At 37.2% G+C, this 17,480-nt stretch overlaps 1 protein-coding gene across 1 annotated transcript; it reads right to left on the bottom strand.

Moving 5' to 3' along the window:
• Positions 1-8,510: 8,510 nt before the first annotated feature.
• Positions 8,511-13,449, bottom strand: SMR3A (submaxillary gland androgen regulated protein 3A). The gene is made up of 2 exons (XM_057503244.1): positions 13,370-13,449; positions 8,511-9,626 (listed from the first exon to the last, which is right to left on the bottom strand). The coding sequence occupies exons 1-2, from the start codon at positions 13,421-13,423 to the stop codon at positions 8,511-8,513; spliced, it is 1,170 nt and encodes a 389-aa protein (XP_057359227.1). The 5' UTR covers positions 13,424-13,449.
• Between the last annotated feature and the right edge of the window lie 4,031 nt (positions 13,450-17,480).

The following is a 17,480-nucleotide window of genomic DNA, read 5'->3' as shown; positions in this document are numbered from 1 at the left end:
TTCACTGGTATTCTACCACAAAATCTTTCTAATCAAGAAACTCATTTCACAACAAAGGAGTGTAGAATAAGCTCATGCTCATGGAATTCACTCTTTTTATCACATGTCTTCACATAGAAGCAGCAGGTAGCCTAATAAGATAGTGGAATAGCCTACTGAGGACTCTGTGATGCCAGTTGAGAGTACATACCCTCTAAGGATAGGGCTTTATTTTATAGTGTATGTATATACTTTGAATCAGTGACCAATATATGTGTACATCTCTCCCATGGTCAGAATTGATGAGGTCAGTGATCAAGGTAAAATGGGTAGTGGCTATTCTCATTATTATACCTAATAGTCCACTCACAGAATGTTTGCTTCCCGTCCCTAAAACTTTGAGCTATGTTGGTTTGAAGATCTTGGTTCCCAAGATAAGAATATTTTTCTCAGGCCATTTTGGTCTCCTTATACCATTGAACATAGACAAATAAGAGGGTGACCCTAAATGTCTAAGTTGACTGATCCTGATTAGTAAGGGGGAAATTGGGTTGCTGCTATAAAAGAACAGGACTATGGAATCCAGGCGATTCTCTCAGGCACTGCTTATTACATCCATATTCAATAGTTAAATCTAAGGGGAAATTACTATGACCAAGAACATGTAGGATCACTGAAGATTTAGATACTGCAGGAATGAGAGTTTGAGTGAACCCATTAGGAAAGAACCTTGGTCAGCTGTTGAACTCAGTTTGCAGTTTTCCCAACACTGGCAGAAACAGAATAATTAAATTGTCTCTGTGATGTCAGGACCAACCCTCCATAGTGGACAGGGTCTTAGACCAAAAAGACCCCTCTTCTAAACTCAGAGAGACCAGCTCCAACCAAAAAGTTCTGCTTTTTCATAGGTTTGTATCTTATACCATGGGTCCCCTTCTTTAAACTTCTAAGTTTTTTATAATTCCAGACATTACCCTTCTTCCCTTAACCTTAGGGAACCATGACTGATTAAATGGCCACAGTACCTACTCTCTCTACTAGTAGCAGTGGTCCTGGGTTCAAGATGATTCTCAAAATAACAAAACACCATAATCTTCACCAAGTACAAGTTTATTTAGCATTCACTTAGGAAGTACACAAAACAGGTAATAAACACAGCACACTTGGCAATAGCTTGGTGGAGAATTGGTGAATTTTAGGCTTCCTACGTCCCAGCCACTCTAAACCTGAGATCTGCGTGGTCCTGAGAAACAATAATGAATGTGAATGGAATGTGTGAGGGTTTAATGCTTATTGTTTGCAGGGAAGTTGGATGTAGTTAAAGGGCCATGGCTGGCTGTTCTGGAGGCTCAGGCTAGAGGGATATTTTTCTGGGAATACTATGGCCAGTCTAAACTATGGCAAACTTATTTGTAAATGTGGTCTTATTTGTTCTTCCTCATAGCCAGAATGCTGAGAATCACAGGTAAAAAAATAAAATTTGTTAAAGATTGCTCTTTCAACCCCTTATGTAACATATATTCCTCTGAAGTGAATTCCATTCAATTCTACAGACTTTCTGCTTATTATAGTTACCTTTTCCTATTTCCTTTGACAATGATATTGTTACTTGGCTAAAATCATCCTGAATTACTTAAGTATTCAACTGGGTGTCCCATCCATCCAATGTCCTCTTATCTCTGACTTTTTCATTTCTAATGACCTTTCTCTTCACTTCAGCTGTTTACTGCCACAGTCAAACCTTAGGTTGCTACTTCCCTAATTTATTCTTTTAAGTCAACCATTCAAAACATTTCATTCAGGGACAACAGCTGCCTCTTTTCCAAGCCTATATGTTCAGCAATTCCCACTTGCATCCCACCTGAAATACCAGCCCACTGATGCTTTGACTTTCTTGCAATCTATCAGCTCTCTGTTCTTTTCCTCTTTACTTGACATAGATTTAATGGTAGAACATTAAAGCAACATTCTTTCTAATATCCTAAATCAGTATTTAAAATTCTTTTGATTGTGAATAGCTATAAGAAAAACATAGAAAAATATGGCCCAGATGCACGCCCATGTTTAACAGAGCAAGGGGTTGTGTAATGCACTCTGTTACACTCCATTCCATTCCATCCTAGACTATCTCATCAAATTACATTTCATCAAAACTCGTTCCTATCCTGCATGGAGAACATATTCCCTGACATGGATAAGGTGTAAGAGCCCTTCATAATCTGCTTTAGTGTGTAGAAAGTAAAACAATCAATCATTAATTGTTTCTTTAGTTATGAGTGTGTACTAAAAACCAAGAATGATTTTGGAAATAACTTATATGTGTATCTTAGAACCAATCAATTTATCTATCAATCATATACCTAGGAACTCACAATGTATTTTAGAAAAGATTTTATAAAAACAAAATATAAGAAAAACATATTTGAAGAATGAATTATTTGACACTAGTATAAATGTTGTACAGGGAATTGAGATAGAAAACTATGGATTTTTTCCAGTCATTTCCTGATCGTTACAGATCCAGTATATGCAAATGGATGATGATCTATCTTCTATGTTATTGCAGGTCACAGTTTTACTTAAATTTTGTCACTGCATAATATGCCCTTATTCTTTTCATCTTATTATTTCCACATCCTCACCACCCACTATTTGATTGCTAAACCATTTCTTAGTCTCTCTCTTCTGTTAATGTAGCACTGTACTTCAAAAGTTCCTTGTTACCAATTTCCTTGTTAAAGAAGGCTACAGGAACAAATATACCCCAAACAATAACTCAGAACAACAGAACCTAATTTCTTGCTCATAAAACTTCCTATTGACATTATAGGTCATTAGAGTTAAGACTGGGGAGACTTGTTTGCACATATTCAGAGTACAAGGATGATGATAATTCTGATCTCTTCAATGTGTTTTTAAAGGTTTTCCTGGATTTCATTGTTCCAACAGCAGGACGGGGGAAAGACCATGAAGGAACACATAGAAAGGAACACAGGACTGGTTTTAGAAGTGACCCATCAGTTTCTGTTCTCATTCCATTGGCTGAAATTCAGGCACATAGCCACACCTAATTGTAAGGAAGGTTGGGTAATACAGTCCAGCTCCATGTGTAGAAAGAAGAGGGAAATGGATCTTCCTCCGATGCACTAGGGTTCCTGCTATAATCTGAATTCTTTGACATTTAAACTCCTCTCCTCACTTTGGGAGTTCTCCAAGATATTTGATATTCCTTCAAAATTACTGTTTGGATTAAGTATTTCTATGAAATTGCCTTTGGTATGTATTCATGTGGAATTTTCACTGGATATATTTTAAGCTACTATTTAATGCTATGTTTCTTCAGTGGCAACTTGGGATGGTTGGACACATGGTTGCTATTCTGCAGGCCCACCCATCATATTGTTGCTACATATCCATATTGTTTGTAACTGGCAGTGATGGATGACTTCACAGTAGAACACTTGTGGACAGACACCCTCAGGAGGCTGTCATTGTGAGGTAGACATTACCCAGCAGTATGTCAGTAGATGAAATGAGGAGTACTTAACAGGAACCACAGTGAGATTATTTTTCATCCATGTGAGTAGACTGAGGAAGGTCCCGTGTACTCAGCTAGGATAAGAGGAATGGATATATACATCATATCTCCTTCATATTGTTATTTCATCCTGCCTCAAGGCCTAACTTTATTTTTATGTACAAAAGAGTTGAGATTTTAATTTGCATAGTTATAAAGATAAGTGATCTATACTTTTGTTCTTTGTCTGCTCACACACAGAGGAGAGGGAGTAGGTAAAATAGACTTCTTGCAGTACGTGGCAGAAATGTGAAGTCTGTCCAGACGGCATAGATTTGTGATCTCCCTCAGATTTGTTCATTAACCTTGGACTGGAAGCAGAGAAAATAGACAATGGGAGTTGCTCATAACATAAAAATCAGAATGAGAATGTTAAAAATTGTACAAATTGTGTAAAGAATATGGGTGTCATATGTCTGCTAAGTTGGAATCCTGGCTCTGCCATTAATGAAATGCTTCTTCTTAGCCAAGTTATTTTAGCTCTCTGAGCCTCATCTGAAGAACGAAAATACTAAAACATGTATTGTAGATGATATGCATATATGCATATATATAATATTTCTCTATCATCTATCCATCTTTTGGTCTCTATATTTTACATAGTTGCAAGCATATAATAAGTTTACAATACTTAGTAGTTATTATTATTGAATATTGTAGTCAATTTATTATTTACTCAATAATGTTTACTGAGTACCATGTGTAACTGTATAATTTTTTTCAACATTAGGATCCAGGAAGAAAATGGAAATAAATGAACTCCAAATGGTAATCATATACTGAGAAATCAGGAGGACTCAAAAAATTTAGTAAGATTGAAGAATGTATTTAATAGAGGGAGTGGGATGGAAATTTAGAAAGAAAATTAGGCAAGAGAAGAGGGTTCTAGGGTCTTATATTTTAGATGAAGGAATTTTATAGGGTATCTCCATCTAGGGAATGGTCTTTTGGTGTTTGGTTAAAGAGAGATTCGTGGGTCATGGAAAGGAGTGTGGCAGGAGTCTATGAAACTAGGAAACACTGGGGTGAGGACAAGGGGCTCCCAAGGTGCAAGATGTGCCTGGGCAGCACAGGAAGGAAGGAAATGGAACAGGCTCTAAAATTCATCAGCAAAGATGGGAGCATGTCCTAGAGGCTGATTTGTGGCTTAGGTGAGGAAATGGAGGTGATACACGACTGTTAAAAGAGAAGAATTGTTAAATAAGGACAGTAGTAAAAAAGTCTAGATATGGCTGAGGGCAGCAAGCAAAACTTCCCAGATGTATATTTTTTATAGTGAGTGGGATAAAGAGTATTTTTTTTTAATAGGAAATGTTGTATGTGTTGTCATGAGGAAGAAGCCAGGGTTAGCTAATTTAAGAGTCAAGTGAAATCCCCAAGACACAAGGGACTCATAATAGGGACTCTATTGACATGACAGAAGGGGTTGATGCAATATTATATGATAATGGCCTCCTGCCTATTGACTCTATTACCTATTCCTTGTTTCCTATCTTTTCTACTAGTAAGGACTCTAAGTCATGAAAAGAAACCATTCTTTTGAGTAGAAAGAGTCCATACAAATAACCATGTATTTACAAAGCACTGGAAAACATGAAGGAAGGAATGGAAGTTAGGGGACTTCCCTGCCTATTGACCTTAAGGTTGTATTGTTAGAGCTGTGATTCAGAGAGTACACAGCTGCTTTTGCTGTTACCACTGCAGCCGGCCTTCCTCACACCTGTGAAGCCCCAGTTAGTGCCTCAAACAGCTCTATCTGATCTTACCAATAGCCAAAGCAACAAGAAGTGATTTCTGCCCTGCTTCTGTTTCAAAATCTCACAAAAATGTATCTCACTGGATTGAATCCAGTCACATTCAGAACACTAGCTGTGTCCTAGAAATGCAATTTTTAGTTTTTCCTCTTCTGACATTTAAGAAGTTACGTATAAATTATCAGGAATTAAAAACAAATGGCAATAAAGCATATTAAACACACTCCTCAGGTCCTTATGTCTTTTTGATTGCTGTTAAACATCTTAGTTTATATAGGCCACCTCTATAATCTTTTCATTTTATGCTCTCATAGATTGTATCCATGCTCAGTGCTCAGAAACCTTGATTTGACTTGACGGCACACTAAGAAATAAAATATGAAAAACAGGTTTAATGACTGCTCAGCAAGAAATTCTTTAAAAGACATTACAGTTGACCTGTTAATACTGATGGACCTCTCCCCGTGCTTAAAACAGTTTAAAGGTCAGTTCTGGGTTCTCAATCTTATAGATTCTTCAGTCTTCATTGATTGTTTAGACCTCCAAATTTGGTTGTGCCTGCATGAGGAAGAAGGGAAGTACCAGAAAGCCACACCATTCACTCACTCACACCACATTGTCTGGATCTCTGCCTATTGTTTTCCCTGCTTGTTCACGTGTCTGATAATAATAAAAGTGAAAGTAGACTTAGCCATGTCGGAATTGTTGTATCCAATTTGCAAACTTGCATTGGCCTTTGTGGTATGACTTAGTTTGTATATACCCACAATTCCTTGAGTAGCTCCTCTTACCCATCTGTCTTTCTATGATTCTTTTCTGGAGAAGGTGGGATCCTAGTTAAGCTCAGTCCTCCCATTCGTTCTGCTCCTGCCTGTATCCTGCCTGCTCAGTGTCTCTACTTGGAAGTTGTTGTGGGCAGGTTTCTAAGAATGGGCCCTTCAATATTTTTATTCCCTGATTATTTAATCAAATGCTAATCTAGGCACTGCTGAAAAAGGACTTTCCAGCTGTTAAGACATAGATCTTTAAATGATCATTTTGGTTGACCTAGTCTAATCAGTTGAGCTCTGGAAAGTAGATAAATATTTCTTAATGGAGTCAGAGAGATGTAGCAGAAGAGTCAGGAAGAAGAGATGTGTAGGAGAGGTGAAAAAGCCTTGAAACATTCTCTCTTAGAGCCTCCAAAAGGGAGTACAGCCCTGCCAACACCTTTATTTCAGCCTTATGAGACTCTAAGCAGAGGAACTAGCTGTACCATGCTATTGTGTGGACTATTGACCCATAAAGTTGTGACATAATGCATTTGTGTTAAAGTGCTGTTTGTGGAAATATGTTACAGCAGTAATAAAAAATAGCAAGTTAAATAGAGATCTCAAAATTAGCATATCCAATGTAGAACTTAAATCCTTATACTCTGATTCTTCTCCAGTCTTTCCTCTCTCACTGACACCATTAGTCACACACTTGTGTGGTCTCAAAATATTAGAGTTATTTCTAAATTTTTTTCCTTTAAAACCCAGAAACATTACTTCCTCTAATACTTTTGAATATTTTTCTATATCCCCTTCTCCTCTGATCCCATCCTTTTTAAGCTACCACCTCTCTCACCAGGATTCTTGAAATATTCTCAACTCTTGTTCTCCTAAAAGTGTGGTATTTATAGAGCGGCCAGGGAGATAAAGTTTTGAAAATGTTCATCAGATAATGTTATTCCTCTATTTAAAGCTCCAATGATCTCACATACATTTAGAATAAAATTCAAATCCTAAATCCTCAATGATATAGTCTGTCTCTGTCTTCTTGATGTCATCTCCTTCCACTCTCCTCCTCTCAGCGTGAGCCACATTAACCTTCTTCTGATCCTCCTGCACAATAAATCATTGCTTCAGGCTTTTACATGTTTCATTCCTTCACCTTCAGTACCCTTTTCTCCAGATCTTTTAATACTTGTTAACATTCTTCAAGTTTTTGCATAAACATGACTTCATCAAAATGGTTCTTTCTGATTATCTCAAATAAAAAATTTAGTCAACACCACTTTGTACCTCTTTACTCTTCCTTATTATTTTTCAAAGCATTCTCATTTTTCAAATTACATTTACATGTATTTACTTTTTTTGTCATGCTAGAATGTAAGCTCCATGAAAGGTAGTGACTTTGGCTTTATTATCGCTGATTACTCAATTACTAGAAAAGTCCTTGTTTCAGGGTGGAGTCTCAACAGTATCCATGGAATTAAAGATAACATTAAGCACATATAAGCAAATTTAGGCTTACTTTAGGTATCTTTGATTGATAAGTGTTTGGTGGTAGTGTGGGTAGTTGTGTCCTAAAAGAATAATGCAGTTCTGTTCTTCAATAGTAAAAAAATGTATAAAAGGTAGAGCTCTCATGATTTAATGAGGTCATTTCTGAAATAGTTATAATACTTACAACCTTAGTAACTGGAAGCAATGGAAACTTGGAAGTCTTAGCCATCAGCCTTCTATTAATTTCTGAAACCATCAACTACCTCTTCCTTAGCTTGGAAAATGATCTTTCATATCAAATTCCAAGAGTTGTGCCTCATATTAGATATTTAGACTTGCTAGAAAGGCATTTCTGCTCTGGAATAGAACAGATCATATGAAAGGTTCTTTATAAATAAAGAGAAGGTAGTACTCAGAAATTTTTCAGGGACCATGCTACGGGGAGAGCTAAAATTATTTAATTTTAATATCTATTAACATGTATTTGTGTTTTGTAACTTCAGGATGGGTTGTGGTACCCAGGAGAGCATTCTGTTTCCTACTCTTTAAGATGCTTCACCCTAAGTGAAGTATAGGCATCTTACTGTATTTTTGCCTCTTGGGCTTCATGCTACAAGGCCAGGCTTTTGGCAGGCATAACTGGGGACAAACTGGTGGTTCTCATGATAACACCAAATTAAATAAATAAATTAAAGAACTGTTTAATTCTTTATTTTCACTCTGTTGTCACAATATTTGTGTGGGTTGTTTCAGAGTTTCTTTCTAAGATAATTCTCTCCAAAGCTCAGAGTTTTTGGAATATCTCATCCTTATCCAAAAGTGGAAATGATTTTATTTAAAAGACTTTGAGTTGTACTTTTGGTAATAGAAAGAAAAGAGTAGTTGTATTTTGGGTAGTATAAGTAGGGGCTGTAGTGGTGTTGGGGTTCATGATGGAGGTGGTGATGGTGTTCACTGTGGTGGTGGTCTTGGGGTTCCCTGTGGTGTTGGTGTTGGGTTCGTTGTGGACATGGTGATGGGGTTCATTGTGGAGGTGCCGGTGGGGTTCATGGTGGAGGTGGTGGTGGGATTCGCTGTGGAGCCAGCGGTTGGGTTCGCTATGAAGGTGGTTGTGGGGTTCACTGTGGAGGTGATGGTGGGGTTTGTGGAGGTGGTGGTGGGGTTCACTGTAGTGGTGGTCGTGGGGTTCACTGTGGAGGTGACAGTGGGGTTCATGGAGGTGGTGTTGGTGGGGTTCGCCGTGGAGGTGATGGTGGGGTTTGCCGTGGAGGTGATGGTGTGGTTTGTGGAGGTCATGGTGGGGTTCATGGTAGAGGTGGTGGTGGGATTTGCTGTGGAGGTGATGGTGGGGTTCGCTGTGGAGGTGGTGGTGGGGTTCACAGAGGTGATGGTGGGGCTTATGGTAGAGGTGGTGGTGGGATTCGCTGTGGAACTGGTGGTAGGGTTTGCTGTGGAGCCAGTGGTGGTGTTCATGGTGGAGGTGGTGGTGGTATTTTCTGTGGAGCCAGTGGTGGGGTTCATGGTGGAGGTGATGGTGGGATTTGCTGTGGAGCTGGTGGTGGTGGTCATCATGGAGGTGGTGGTGGGATTCGCTGTGGAGCCAGTGGTGGGGTTCATGGTGGCGGTGGTGGTGGGGTTCATGGTGGAGGTGGTGGTGGGAGTCGCTGTGGAGCCAGTGATGTGGTTTGCTGTGGAGGTAGTGGTGGGGTTCACTGTGGAGCTGGTGGTGGGGTTCGCTATGGAGGTGGTGGTGGGGTTTGTAGAGGTGGTAGTAGTTGGTTTTGCTGTTTTAGTAGTTTTTCTTTGGGGTGGAGGGTTAAAGTAGAGAGGATAAACAGGAGGGAGTCCAGGGATCAATGGAGATCCAGGTAGATGAGGTCTTGGTTGGAAAGCTGGATATGGATAACCTCGGCCATAAGAGGCTGGGGGAATTTCCCCTGGGCCATTGGGTGGAGGAGGGGGTGGATAAAGTCCTAGGCCAAAAGGAAAATGTGGAGGAAGAAGACGAGGAGGAGGCTGTGGTCTGGGTGGATATGGTCTCCTGGGGCCTCTGTGACTTTCACCAGGCTGTGGGGAAAAATGAAGCAAGCAATTAAATTAGTATTTCAAAGTCAAGCATAAGTGTATGCTCTGTGTGGCAGGCAGAATTCTAAGATGGATCCCAAGATTCCTGCTTCCTGCTGGCACATGCTGGCCTGACCTTGAAGGGTGAGTCCTTTGAAAACTACAGGTCAGAGATGGAAGAAGCAGAGAGATTTGATGCTGCAGCAAATGCTGTTCTACCGGCTTGGAAGCACAGAGCCCTGTTGGGGCAGGACCACATGGAAGTAAACAGTAGGTGAGCAGTAGGAGCTGGGAGTGGTCCCAGGCTCATGACCCAAAAGAAAGTAAGGACTTCAGTTCCAAGAACAAGGGACTGAATCCTACCAACAACAGTGCAGACATGAGAAGAGGACCCTGAGCTCTAGAAAGAAACACTCTTGGTAACCCCTTTTCAACCTTGTAAGACCTTGAGCAGAGAATTCAAACAAGTCAAGGCCAGAGTTTTGACCAAAGGAACTGAGATAATAAATGGATATTTTAAAGTTATTACTTTGTGGTAATTTTTTATGCAGCAGTAGAAAAGTATTACATATTTTTGAGTCACACAGTCTGAAAGCCTGTATCAGAGAAAAGGAAGAATTTCTCTTTTGCCCTATAATGTCTAGGCTCTCAAATGAAAGCTGAGATAGTTTTGAGGGGAAACAAAAGATTGCGGCCAAAATCATGTCCTTGGCTTATAGTAGAACCTGCCACTGAAATCAATTCCAAGTGGGGAAAATGTCTCTTTATATCTTATTCCAGAGTTCAGAGTTGTTCCAGGCTCTGAACACTAATAAATTGTGAAACACATTATTGAGCACTTTGTGAGTTACACTAAAGTAGGAGTTGAGGGGATACACACATTCCTTTTGTGATTCTACAGACCAAGTAGTTGCAATACAAGACAGTGCAAAAATGGCAGAGGCATTTTTGAGAGTCTCTGGAGTTTAATGCCAGGGTTTGAATTCTCCCTCTCTACATAGAGATTGGATGAATGTGGAATCCTTTTTGAGATTCTCTTTCTTCATCAGGAAAATGATGTTTATTAAAGTACCTACCTCCTGGGGTCATTGTCAGATTTGTTATGAAACATTGCCGTAAAGTCGATAGGGTGAGTGCTTGGCTCAGGTATGCTCATTAAATGTTATGTGCCACTATTTTTTATGTTAATGCTTAGCTCAGTGGTTGCAATTTTTGGAAATACAACTTTTACAAACTTAAATGCAGAAAATAGATAAATTAGAGATTTAGAGTGATTAGGTATGGATAGAGGAAAGATTAAAGATTGTCCCACTAAGTAGTGGTACAGCATGGAGAATATAACCAATGGTTCTGTAACATCTTCCTATGTTAACAGATAGTAACTGCACTAGTGGGGTGAGGATTTAATAATATGGGTGACTGTTGAGCCACTGTGTTGTATACTTGAAACCAATATAGGATTGTATATATATGATACTTCAATAAAAAAGAAAAAGATTGTGTCCCAGAAAAGGCAGGTTTTGAAAGGAGGTTTAAATAATATAAAATAGGGAGAGAGCATGCCAAATGGAGGTAAAAATACGCAAATGCTGTAGGCTAAGAAAGCACAAGTCCTACTCTATTAGGGTTTATAGAGGACACACAACCTCATTCCCTTCTTGCTCTCCTCATGCCCTGCATCTATTTGTTGGCATGTTGCCCTTGCTAATTCCAAACTTTAGGATTACCCTAAATCATCTGTCTTCTTAAATTCTAATCCAGGTTCTCGAACAGTGGTGACAGATGTCAAAAGCGCTGTACCATCCCAAGTTTGTGGCTCTGCAGCCACTGCCCTGGGTTGCTTTCATGTGTCTTAGATTGCTCAAGTCCATTCCCCAGAGGCATGTAATTTTCTAAATTGATACCAGTTTTATTAAAGTCTTCTACTCTTCCTAAGCCCTCATCCACCCCATCAAGATGACTTTCCTCCTAGTTCTCCAAAACCATGTATGCGATTAGAAATGAACTTGACCAGTTTATTGGTCACATAACCATAAAGTCATTAATTTCTAGACATTTCCTTTTCCTTTCTGAGTATTTTCTCAGGGGTCTGTCAGTTTTCCCTTTTCCTTCCCACACTTCAAGATGTGCCTTTTAATTGGCTTGTTTTCATCAGAAAACAACTGTCACAATTTACCTTTTCTAAGAATGGTCCGCTTTCAACTGTGCATTCCCTTTCTGCTGTCACTCTCTCTTTATCTCTTTCTTCAGTAGCAAATCTCTCTGAAAGGGTAACCTAGGTTTGCTAACCCCATTTCTCACTTCTTACTCACTCTTCAACTTGGCTTATGCCCACAATATGCCAGTGAAACGTTTTTACTGGTATCATTGATGAAACAAAAAATGCCAAGACAGTTCTGCAGAATCAGTGCTCACATTTGCCCTCTCTACCTGGTGAGAGTTTATTGGATTATTTGACCCAAGGGCTGGCAATCCAAAGGCTAGGCAAGGTGTTTGAAAGGTTTAGGACTTGATTTTTAATTGGTAAGAAAATAAATCCTTTGTGTGGGACCATGTTTCACATCATTTTCATTGTTGAGACAAAGAGTTAGCTGGAAGCACCCTTGTCTCCTAAGCATATCCTGATATTGATCTAAAAGTTGTGTCTGATGAAAAATCTTCATAATAAATATGTTCTTTTCCTAATCTCTTAATCCAACCACAGTGATTAACTTCCTTTCCACAACCGGTCAAAAGTACTAATCTGAGTAAAAAGGATGAAAATAGTGTGTTAGAAAGGAAAACTACTCTCTCAATAGACTTTAATTGGAGCTAACCTCCTGCATTACCTGTTTAGGAACAATCCAGCAAAGACATGGATACTTTGATTCTAAATTTGTTTATATTTTAATGGGTTTAATAGTACTACCTTTTCAGACTTCCTTTGAGGTTTAACTGTGATACTGTCTGCAAAGCATTTGGAAAATTACCTATACATATAACAGAATGAACATTCAAAAGATGACAGGCTGAATATTACCAACTTGTCCTGTCAATATGCAAAGGATATCCTATCCTTTGCATTTTTAACATTCCTTAATTATTAATCATCATGAATCTCATATAATTAAGTTGGGGAAAGGCTTATTTCTATTTAAATCACTTAAAACCACTTATATTATTGGAACTCTCTCTCAAATTTATTTTGCAAAAATTCATTGTTTAGATCATCAAAGCCTGATCCTTTAAAATAAGTGTTTTTCTCTTATATTCTAAGAACATGAAAATATTCAAAATCTAATTTAAGATTGTCAGAAAGATATAATATGACTTTTTTGAATATGCCAGTGTGTTTTACTGGCTTATCAAAAATTATGTTCTAATTCTCGTTTTATAGATGAGGAAACAAAGTCCTAATGAAATTAAATAACGTGTTCAAGGTCATTTAAATAGTGTTTTTAAGTACATTGGATCATAAATTTGCAATAAACTTAACTTCTTCTGAAATTACTCATGTATAGGGACCCACATCACACATGTCTGTGTAACGGAGTCTGCCATAGATCTAAACTGGCCAATATGGCCAGCCATGAGCTATGTATATGTGGCTAAGTTAAATTAGAGTTTAAATTTAAATTAACTTAAATTTAAATTTGTGTTTCATCAAAAATTGATAGCTACTAATATAAAAGGTAGCTTCATCAATGTGAAAGATATCTGAAGTAATAGCTGTGAGAAAATATGAAGACAAGATTAATGAGACTTACCGAGAAACACGCTGTAAGAGCCAAAAGGCCCAAGACGGAGCACAGCGATTTCATTTCTTACGGTTAGTCCTGAAAGTAAGCACGATGGCTGATTAACCTTCCTTTTTTTTTTACTTTAAATACTATTTGGAAAGTGTCCCAACCCTTGGTCTGTGGTCTGTAGTGCATGAATAGTACTGTAGCTTTTTAAGAAATTTGCCTAATACTGTTTTGGACATAGTATTAATGCAGAGCAATATTGGTAGGCTTATAATATTTAACTATAAAATGATAGGACTAGTTTTCACTTTTGACTTATGAACTGATACTGGAGACAATGGCAAAGAGTTGTTTACAAGGTGTTTTATGCAAGAGAAGCTTTTGTAACATTTTGCTTTCAAAAGTAACTACTTTGAAGTGAACACTTATTTAGATTTGAACATCTTGGTCTTTTTAAATAGTGGTTATTTTATAGACTTGTATTTGAGATATTAATGCTTTACTTAGAGCATGTGTTTTAAATTTCATTACTTGTCACATATCAAAAATAAGGAAAAGAAAAAAATCACCCTGATAAGAGTTTACAGAAAAATTGTCACATAATATATGCCCTGGTTTTAACAACATTCTACTAAGTTATTTTATTTCCTGATGAGCAGTCTCAAACTACTTCCAAAAATTCATATATGGTAAATCAAAGACCAAGGCAGAAGAAAAAGAGGTGTCCAGGTATGTACTTTCAATTGGTTCAAAAGTTATAATATATTTCAAATATATATTTCCCAAGTTTTGGGAAAGCAACTCCATGCACCTTTGTGCAGACTGGTTTTCTGACAGTTAACTCTGCCCATTGGTCAAATGTATTGGCTGAACAAGTCTTGAAAGAATCCTAGGAACAAAATTTCACTGAATATTCACTTTTCTGTGCATATGGTTATTTCTTTAAGCATCACTTTTCCTATGACACATTCTTATAAAAAGCTTTAAAAAGCAAAGGCAAAACTAATAATAAAAACACTCTGTAAAACAATTGTCTCAGAGTATATCTGGTAGTATTCTGGTCCTTATGAAGCTTGAAAAACATTAAGGTACATAGAGGGCAAAGTTGACTGTGTAACTGGATGAATCAATTGTCTGAAGAGCCCAGTGTGAATGTTTTACTTTGACATATAGAAAATTTAATGTGTTTTATAATTTAGCAAATTTCATGTAAGGCACATATATTCTTTTGGTGAAAATGAATGTTCTATTAGTAGCCCCCAAAAATGATATCTTCAAAAGTCTGAGAAAAATTTACTATTCAAAGTAAAAATTCTTCAGTCATATATTTTTCATGTACCTACCGTTGTGTGGAGGGAGATCCTTCTCACGGCTGATGATGCTGCTGGTCACAGTGACTCCTGACAGTTATTTTTTGAAGGATGACAAATGAAGGTGTGAAAGTATAAGAAATCTCAGCTTTTATATATGTAACGATGGATTTCCAGTGGTAATAAGGGAAAGGCTAGTTGGAAGAGAAAGTCACGTCTGGGTTGAGTTCTTTAAACAAAGATAGGAAACTTGTTGCCAATTTGGCAATCATTTTCTGCATGGTTTTTTTTTTTTCATTTTGAGGAGCTTTGACCCATTCAATGTTTGATGTTTCCTGTGGAAACATATGCAGTGAATCATGTCTTTTTGTCTCAATAAAATAACCTGGAGCTTGTGGTACACCATTGCTTCTTTATTTTAAAGGAAAAGCTCAAACTGTTCTATTTCAAGTAATTTTAATAGATCATCTTTTGTTATATGTTTCTAGCTTCATATTTCCTATTTTATCTAAAAGTTAAGTACATTATAAGGGTAATTTTAAAAAATTAAATTATTTCTGAATTGAACTCTAACACAATTTAGAGAGAATTTTTGGGGTACGGGGGAACCTAAAATTAAAATTAGAAGTCATTATTAAAAGATGTTGCTAAATACCACATGCATGGTACCACGTCCAGTCATGTACACGGTATGTCAAATATGTTGTTTGTCTGTTTGGACCGCTGTGGTATATGTTGCGGATTTCATGTTTCTATTATTTTTCAGTTGAAATAATGAAATTATATTACCATTCTATACTTGAGAATTTCTGTTTACCTGATCCCATGTGTTATTTCTCCCAGTTATGTAACACTGGTTTAGTTGAGTAAATGTTTTTGAGGAATGAGAAAGTGAATGCTTAGATTAAGATTTTATCAAAGTTCTGGAAATAGCAAGAAAGAAAAACTAGTGTTAGAAGAGGGAGACTAGGAGATTCATGCAGCTTCTCAATCTCAACTATATTTTAATTACTTGTAATTATTTCAAGATATTTAGGTTAATTTAAAGTGCCTTTAGATGGACATTTTTTAGGAAGTTTCCTTTTTCAAAATGAAGAACTAAAACAGTAGTCTGAGATAGTGTTTTAAAAAGTGATGTGATACTTGTGATTATTAACTTGAGAAATTTAATTAAACAAAAATATGATGACATGCCAAGTTTTTGATTAAGTGGAAGTTAAAGAGAGATATTTTTACTTTGAAGTGGGTGTCTATGGGAAAGCCACAGCTTTGTAGTTTTGATAAATTCAGGGTTTGAAAAAAACTTTTCCTGTTCTAGATGATTCTTCAATCTTGTATAATAGTAGTAATAGCTATTATTTATGAAGCTTTTACCATATACCATTTAGCAGGAAGACACTAATGAATCTGTCTGTTAACTTCATAGCCTGGATACTGGTTGCCTCTGAATCTAAATCACTTTCATAAACTTAACGAACATTATATGTCATAGTACACTGCAGTTTTGTCATTTTACTTCCAAGCCCAATACCAGCATTTATTGCTGGGTTATATCAGACGAACTATTTACCTTATTGTGCCTCAATTTCTTTGAAAAAATGTGGGTATTTATATCTCTATCACGGAGTTTAGTTTTTCCTTTGTTCTTTAATTCACTCATTCAATATTTATTGAGTATCTATTGGGTGTCAGACATAGTGCTAATTGTTAAAGTCACAGAATATTTAAATATTTAGTGTTTTAAAAATCTTTTGGGAATCATAGGTGGTATAGGAACAAAGAAGCCACACTTTAAGAGGTGATCTTAGTTTTCAATTACTCTACTTAATTCCATTTGCTTTGTTGCAATTTCATTGCCTTAAAGAAAATTCTAATGATATAATCAAGTGTAATAAAGTGTATTACTGGTTTGCTGATCTTAAGCTCTAATCAGTTACTGAGCGGTATCACGCTCAGTGAAGATGATTCTGTTTCTAAGTTAACATGGATATTTCAATAAACCACTTTTTTCTCTGACAATAATTCAGTTTGTCAAAAGATGAATAGCTCTTTTTTGTTTTGATGCCAACATATCTATCAACCATGTGTTTTAAATCCAAGTGTGATCTACGTTGTAATGGATCATTGGCTCTGAAAGATTAAGGATGAACACTGACAAAACTGAAAGAAGTTATGAGTGGGTTGTGAACAACAAAGAATTAGGGCAACACAAGCCAAAGGAAGCATGGGTCTATTAAGGAACAGAAACAGTCACTCAATTTAATCTTTAATTAATTCACGGCTTTAAACGATCCTGAATGAATACTTTCTAGAACTATACCTAAAAATGGTAATGTTTCTAGTCACAGGAAGTTTAGGGTGACAGCAGAGTCACACTGTTGTACATGGTGCACAGACAAGTGACAGATGGAAAGTACTTTCCTCATTTAATTAGAATTAGCAGCATTAAGCTCAGTCGTACAGCAACATATCTGAAGGACATGCAGCTCTTGCAGCACAAAGGAAAAGCGCATGAGGGCAGGAGGGATGGAATTCCTGCTTTCCTTTTCTGGGAAAGAAGCAATCTTAGGAAGTCTAATCCCTCCTGCTTTCTCTGGGGTGCAGTTATATTAACTATCATCTTTTAAAAATTCAGCATGCAATTTCTTATTTTTAACTGGATATGTGTAATTCCTAAATCATCTTTCCTGATACAAAATTTTGCTCTCAATTGCATTACCTTTTCAAGCCATCAGCCCTTCTCTTTTTGGCGTCTTTAATATAAAACCTCTTTTGTTGCTTACTCACTTTTCACCCCTCAACTTTTTTATAATTCAGACCAT

Source organism: Manis pentadactyla, chromosome 5 (genome assembly GCF_030020395.1).
Source record: "Manis pentadactyla isolate mManPen7 chromosome 5, mManPen7.hap1, whole genome shotgun sequence".
NCBI classification, from domain to species: Eukaryota; Metazoa; Chordata; class Mammalia; order Pholidota; family Manidae; genus Manis; species Manis pentadactyla.
The sequence above is the reverse complement of the archived record's forward strand: the minus strand, read 5'-3'. Positions and strand labels throughout refer to the sequence as shown.

What these genes read in the sequence shown, in the direction of transcription:
- SMR3A (XM_057503244.1), bottom strand. Translation starts at nt 13,423, where the DNA reads ATGAAATCGCTGTGCTCCGTCTTGGGCCTTTTGGCTCTTACAGCGTGT. An exon ending in CTCTTACAGCGTGTTTCTCG is followed by an intron (nt 9,627 to 13,369) that starts GTAAGTCTCATT and finishes TTTTCCCCACAG; the next exon opens with CCTGGTGAAAGTCACAGAGG.